The sequence below is a fragment of the Triticum dicoccoides genome, chromosome 3A (genome assembly GCF_002162155.2).
Source record: "Triticum dicoccoides isolate Atlit2015 ecotype Zavitan chromosome 3A, WEW_v2.0, whole genome shotgun sequence".
NCBI lineage: Eukaryota > Viridiplantae > Streptophyta > Magnoliopsida > Poales > Poaceae > Triticum > Triticum dicoccoides.
The window spans coordinates 518,829,794-518,836,948 of record NC_041384.1 but is presented as its reverse complement, the minus strand read 5'-3'; the positions used below and the strand labels follow the sequence as shown (position 1 = coordinate 518,836,948).

Below are 7,155 nucleotides of genomic sequence, written 5' to 3'. Positions count from 1 at the left end.
AATGCAAGGTCTTATCGGGGAAATGCAAGGTTTCTTCTTTTTCCGGAAAACTTCCGTGCAAAGAACACAAGAAGTAAAAAATTACGTTTAAGTTCATAGATAATCTAGAGTACAAACACTGGAGCATGCCAGAAGTGCGTCGTTGTCATCGCCCCTCCCCATTGGAGCCGGGCAAACCTTATTGTAATAGACAATCGAAAGTCGTTATGCTAAGACCCGAGAGTATCAACACACGAGAACAGCAACCGCCGTCGATGAAGAGAAGTGTAGATCAGAAGAATCCAACCTGAAAACACACAAGCACAAACGAGCGAACACCAGATCCAAGTAGAACCACAAAAAATAAACGCCGACCGAATCCCACGAGATCCGTCAGAGACACACGTCCACACACCTTCCGATGGCGCTAGAAACACCATAATAATGGAGGCTAGACGGGAAGAACCTTATTTCAACTTCAGGGAGCCACCGCCGCCTTCTTGTCTTTATGTGTTTTTGAGCAGGACACAAACCCTAAACGAACAAAAAAAAACACCTAAAAACAAAACAGGGGCCCTCCCACCAGCAAGGACCGGGATCCACCGGGATCCACAGCGCCTGTAAAGGCCATGCAAGACGAAGCCATGCAAGGGTTTCTTCATGCTAGAAGTAGTTATTAGAAAAAAAATGAAAATAAAAACATTGCAACAAGACAGAAAACACTAGACAAATCTTCAAGATATAGAGTTCATACAATTAAAGCGACCACATCATGATCACGATAGAAAAATGAAATGCAAAGTAAACCTTATGTAGCAGTAGACAATACTAATCATAACATTTCTCAATAAGGCAAACCAGCAACACTGTATTCACAACTCGAAACTGCTCTACACACGATAAAAGCGTACACGATGTGAAGACGACTAAGTATCCAGCGGCCGTTGCTCTCCTGTACACCTGCATGTGTGGCTGGATTTCACTGTCGTGCGTGAATCGTCTGTGTTTTATCGTCCGTATAGCACTGCTCTTCACAACTATGCCTTGCTCCAACATCTACTTTTTTTTCGAGAAACCCATCTACTTCTACATTACAAAATTTTCTCGAAGTAATAGTAATGGAACCAAGCAACTCTTTACAAATCCTAAGCACTCCATCAGTCGTACTAGCACCTAAAACCCCTCATGTATCCTTACCAATCAAACAATCCACAAATTTACAGAACCCTTCAACGCAAAAAAAAAAAAGGAGTAACAATGAAGATCAGCGAGGTGCACCCATGTAGAGTATCCGTCACCTGCTGCGCCGCCGGTCAGCGGCGTATTGCGAGAGCGGGACGAGCTCCGAGAGTGGCGTCGCGAGCGGCGTGGTGACTGGCGTGGGGATGGGGGACGATCTGCAAACGGGGCACGACGCGCTCCTGCGCAGCCAGGCGTCGAGGCACATGACGTGGAACCTGTGCCTGCACTCGGGCATCAGCCGTAGCATCACGCCGTCCATGTACTCGGACAGGCAGATCGAACACATGGCGTCGCCGCCCGCGGCCCTGGAGAAGAGGGCCTTGGGATACGACGCGATGGCAGCGAGGTCGAGCCCGACTGGCGACGAGGCGGCCGCGGCTGCCGAGGAGTAGGCCTCGGGGGACTCGGACCCCTCGGCGACGAACAGCACGCGCGGGACGGTGATGGAGAGGTGGCTGGAGCTGGACGTGGGCGTGATGGCGCCGGCGAAGTGGCCGCCCGCGCCCTCGCCGTGTCGGAAGCAGAAGTAGGACGCGAGCAGGACGGAGGCGAGGAGGACGAGGAAGCCAAGCGCGATGGCAATGGAGTAGCCGAGGCCGAGCGTGGCGAGCGAGGAGAGGAGGGACGGTGTCGTCATGGCGAGGGTAGCGGTACCGGCGGCGGCGGCGGCCGAGATGATTTTGCAGTGGGAAAGTGGAGGAATGGCATCGGTGGCGTGCGCGTGTGGGGTGGGTCGATCGAACGACTAGCTCTAGCTAGAGTCGAGTCCTGGTGGAGTGGGGTGGAAGGGAGTAAATGTGGATGGTGGCGTGGTGATTTTTCTTCGTTTCCTTCTCGTCCCGTCGCGGCGAGGGGGCGCTAGATCTGATGGTGGTGGGTGGACGGCGCCAGCGGCTGCATTTATTGCCGGAGAAGTGGCACGGGCCGAGGAGTAATGGCGGCGGATGGAGATGCTCTGCTCGGCTCAGCTGTCATGACTTCGGGAGGGAGAGGACGGGAGCGTCGTGGCATGGCAGCGTGGGAGGGGGGCTATCTGCCTGTGCTCACTGCTGGAGTGCTGCGGCATGGGATGTTGGATGTTGGAGGTCACTCCGTTTGACCTTTGGAGCGCCATGCTGGTGAGCAATGCCACTCAGAGCGGGGTCAATTCCTTGGAAGATATCCTGTCGTTGAGGCACCATGGATCAGTGATGGTGATATGCAACATTGATACTAAGTAAAATGCTTTATTTTTTCCATGGTCCATTGTTTGTTTGTTTGTTTTTTCTAAAACATGATCAGATTTATATAAAGATTCATCAAACAAACAAAGCACCTCAGATGTAATAAAATTTACATTGAAGTCCATGGACTATCGAACGACTAGGCAGCCGCCAGAACGAGCCACCGACGCACCGCTGTCGCGGCTCTCACACCAGGGCCGGCCTAATCTTGCCGATGACAACTGAAAAATCTTCAAGCACGTGCCCCTAAGAACTAGGGCCCCGGAGCCGCAGTCGTCACTGTTTGAATCCTTGAATCAATCTAAAGAACTTGGCACCTAATCACGCCGTGGCATGACAAGGAACCTTAACCACCCTGCTCCGAGGAGCTGGAAGGAATTTGCGCTGAAGCTCCATCTAATCTGTCTCAGCGAACGAACTTGAGGACGATCGAAGCCCAAAAGAGTAACTTGAAGAAGAAGCGTTGTTATCCGTTCGAGTGTCCCCCATGTGAGCAGTAAAGCCCCACCCATCTACTGGGAGACGAGGCACCGGGATTCCCCTCCCTACCACTGTCCGCCAAATCAACAAGCGGAGGGGAGGCGAATCCATGGACTCGCCGGCGAAGATCGAGAGAATGAAGGCTTTATCCTAGTCGCCTTGCGAGAGGTCGTTGGCACTTAAGCTATAGTTTATCCTTAGTTCTCGTTGTTGTTTTCTTATGGCTAACTTGTATTTTACTTTTCCACTGGGCATGTCTCATCCAATTCTTCGTAATTCACTAAAGACTAGAAGAGTTGGGCGCCCTGCAGAGCCGTTGTTGTTGTTTGGTTTTCATAAAATTGACTCTGTTTTAAAATATAAAGTGTATAAGATTTTGAAAAGTCAAGCCTCTATAAGTTAGGCCAAATTTGTAGAGAAGTATATTGATACGTCTCCAATGTATCTATAATTTTTTATTGCTCCATGCTATATTATCTACTGTTTTGGACATTATTAAGCTTTATTATCCACTTTTGTATTATTTTTGGGACTAACCTATTAACCGGAGGCCCAACCCAGAATTGTTGTTTTTTGCCTGTTTTAGGGTTTCAAAGAAAAGGAATATCAAACGGAGTCCAAACGGAATGAAACCTTCCGGAACGTGATTTTTAGGAAAATTATGATCCGGGAGACTTGGACCCTACGTCAAGAAACAAAACAGCAGGGCACGAGGTAGGGGGCGTGCCTACCCCCACCAGGCGCGCCTCCACCCTCGTGGGCCCCCTGTTGCTCCACCGACGTACTCCTTCCTCCTATATATATACCTACGTACCCCGAAATGGTCAGATACGGAGCCAAAACCCTAATTCCACCGCCGTAACTTTCTGTATCCACGAGATCCCATTTTGGGGCCTGTTCCGGAGCTCCGCCGGAGGGGGTAGCCTCTCCGATGAAGTGTGAGTAGTTTACCTCAGACCTACGGGTCCATAGTTAGTAGCTAGATGGCTTCTTCTCTCTTTTTGGATCTCAATACAATGTTCTCCCCCTCTCTTGTGGAGATCTATTCGATGTAATCTTCTTTTTGCGGTGTGTTTGTTGAGACAGATGAATTATGGATTTATGATCAAGTCTATCTATGAATAATATTTGAATCTTCTCTGAATTCTTTTATGTACAATTGGTTATCTTTGCAAGTCTCTTCAAATTATCAGTTTGGTTTGGCCTACTAGATTGATCTTTCTTGCAATGGGAGAAGTGCTTAGCTTTGGTTTCAATCTTGCGGTGTCATTTCCCGGTGACAGTAAGGGCAGCAAGGCACATATTGTATTGTTGCCATCGAAGATAACAAGATGGGGTTTTCTTCATATTGCATGAGTCTATCCCTCTACATCATGTCATCTTACTTAAGGTGTTACTCTGTTTTTAACTTAATACTCTAGATGCATGCTGGATAGCGGTCGATGAGTGGAGTAATAGTAGTAGATGCAGGCAGGAGTCGGTCTACTTGTCTCGGACGTGATGCCTATATACATGATCATACCTAGATATTCTCATAACTATGCTCAATTCTGTTAATTGCTCAACAGTAATTTGTTCACCCACCGTAGAATACTTATGCTCTTGAGAGAAGCCACTAGTGAAACCTATGGCCCCCGGGTCTATCTTTATCATATTGATCTCCTACTACTTAGTTATTTCCTTTGCTATTTACTTTGTCTTTATTTTACTTTGCATCTTTATCATAAAAATACCAAAAATATTATCTTATCGTATCTATCAGATCTCACTCTCGTAAGTGGCCCTATAGGGATTGACAACCCCTATTTGCGTTGGTTGCGAGGATTTATTTGTTTTGTGCAGGTGCGAGGGACTCGCGCGTAGCCTCCTACTGGATTGATACATTGGTTCTCAAAAACTGAGAGAAATACTTATGCTACTTTGCTGCATCATCCCTTCCTCTTCGGGAAAAATCAACGCAATGCTCAAGAGGTAGCAAGAAGGATTTCTGGCGCCGTTGCCGGGGAGGTCTACGGAAAAGTCAACATACCAAGTACCCATCACATACCCTTATATCATGCATTACATTATTTGCCATTTGCCTCTTGTTTTCCTCTCCCCCCACTTCACCCTTGCCATTTTGTTCACCCTCTCTCTCTTTATCCTCCCTCTCTATTTGCCTCTTTTTGCCCGCTTGCTTTTTGTTTGCTTGTGTGTTAGTTTGCTTGCTTGTCACGATGGCTCAAGATAATACTAAATTGTGTGACTTCACCAATAGTAACAACAATGATTTTATTAGCACTCCGATTGCTCCTCTTACCGGTGCTGAATCTTGTGAAATTAATGCTGCTTTGCTGAATCTTGTCATGAAAGATCCGTTCTCCGGCCTTCCTAGTAAAGATGTCGCTACCCATCTAAATAGCTTCGTTGATTTGTGTGACATGCAAAAGAAGAAAGATGTGGATAATGATATTGTTAAATTGAAGCTATTTCCTTTTTCGCTTAGAGATCGTGCTAAAGCTTGATTTTCGTCTTTAAAAATAGTATTGATTCATGGAACAAGTGCAAAGATGCTTTTATCTCTAAGTATTTTCCTCCCACTAAGATCATCTCTCTTAGAAACGATATTATGAATTTTAAGCAACTTGATCATGAACATGTTGCACAAGCTTGGGAGAGAATGAAATTAATGATACGTAATTTCCCTACTCATGGTTTAAATTTGTGGATGATTATACAAAACTTTTATGCCGGATTGAATTTTGCTTCTAGAAATCTTTTAGATTCGACCGCGGGAGGCACTTTTATGGAAATCACTTTAGGAGAAGCTACTAAACTCCTAGATAATATTATGGTTAATTATTCTTAATGGCATACTGAAAGATCTACTAATAAAAAGGTGCATGCGATAGAAAAAATTAATGTTTTGAGTGGAAAGATGGATGAACTTATGAAATTATTTGCTAATAAGAGTGTTTTTTCTGATCCTAATGATATGCCCTTGTCTACTTTGATTGAGAATAACAATGAATTTATGGATATGAATTTTGTTGGTAGGAACAATTTTGGTAACAACGCGTATAGAGAAAATTTCAATCGCCTTACCCTAGTAATCCCTCTAATAATTATGGTAACTCCTACATCAATTCTTATGGAAATTATAATAAGATGCCCTCTGATTTTGAATCTAATATTAAAAAATTTATTACTTCGCAAAAGAATTTTAACGCTATGATTGAAGAAAAATTGCTTAAGATTGATGATTTGGCTAGAAACGTTGATAGAATTGCTCTTGATGTTAATTCTTTGAAACTTAGATCTATTCCACCTAAGCATGATATCAATGAGTCTCTCAAAGCCATGAGAATTTTCATTGATGAGTGCAAAAAAAGAACCGCTAGGATGCGTGCAAAGAAAGATGCCTTTATAAAAGTGTGGTCTTCTAGTTCCTATGAAAATAAAGATGAAGATCTAAAAATAATTGATGTGTCCCCTATTAAATATTTGTTTTGCAATATGAATCTTGATAATGATGAGACTGAATATGATCCACCTTTACCTGGAAGGCGTTCCAAGAATTCGGAATTTGTTGATCTTGATGCTAAATTTGATAAATGTGAGATTGAAGAAATTAAAACCCTAGATGTTGCTAAACCCACTATTATGGATTTCAAGGAATTTAACTATAAAAATTGCTCTTTGATTGATTGTATTTCCTTGTTGCAATCCGTGCTAAATTCTCCTCATGCTTATAGTCAAAATAAAGCGTTTACTAAACATATCGTTGATGCCTTGATGCAATCTTATGAAGAAAAACTTGAATTGTAAGTTTCTATCCCTAGAAAACTTTATGATAAGTGGGAACCAACTATTAAAATTAAAATTAAAGATCATGAATGCTATGCTTTATGTGATTTGGGTGCTAGTGTTTCCATGATTCCAAAGACTTTGTGTGATTTGTTAGGTTTCTGTGATTTTGATGATTGCTCTCTAAACTTGCACCTTGCGGATTCCACTATTAAGAAACCTATGGGAAGAATTAATGATGTTATTATTGTTGAAAATAGAAATTATGTGCCTGTAGATTTTATTGTTCTTGACATAGATTGTAATCCTTCATGTCCTATTATTCTTGGTAGACCTTTCCTTAGAACGATTGATGCAATTATTGATATGAAGAAGGAAATATTAGATTCCAATTTCCATTAAGGAAAGGCATGGAACACTTTCCTAGAAAGAAGATTAAATTACC

The 7,155-nt window shown here is 43.6% G+C and overlaps 1 protein-coding gene across 1 annotated transcript; it reads right to left on the bottom strand.

Moving 5' to 3' along the window:
• Nucleotides 1-225: 225 nt before the first annotated feature.
• Nucleotides 226-2,209, bottom strand: LOC119268917 (RING-H2 finger protein ATL67-like). The gene is made up of 4 exons (XM_037550636.1): nt 1,278-2,209; nt 555-642; nt 395-513; nt 226-286 (listed from the first exon to the last, which is right to left on the bottom strand). Exons 1-4 carry the CDS (start codon nt 1,856-1,858, stop codon nt 226-228), a joined length of 849 nt encoding a protein of 282 aa, XP_037406533.1. The 5' UTR covers nt 1,859-2,209.
• Between the last annotated feature and the right edge of the window lie 4,946 nt (nt 2,210-7,155).

What these genes read in the sequence shown, in the direction of transcription:
- LOC119268917 (XM_037550636.1), bottom strand. Translation starts at nt 1,858, where the DNA reads ATGACGACACCGTCCCTCCTCTCCTCGCTCGCCACGCTCGGCCTCGGC. An exon ending in GCTGACCGGCGGCGCAGCAG is followed by an intron (nt 643 to 1,277) that starts GTGACGGATACT and finishes AACTACTTCTAG; the next exon opens with CATGAAGAAACCCTTGCATG. An exon ending in GTTTCTAGCGCCATCGGAAG is followed by an intron (nt 287 to 394) that starts GTGTGTGGACGT and finishes GTGTGTTTTCAG; the next exon opens with GTTGGATTCTTCTGATCTAC.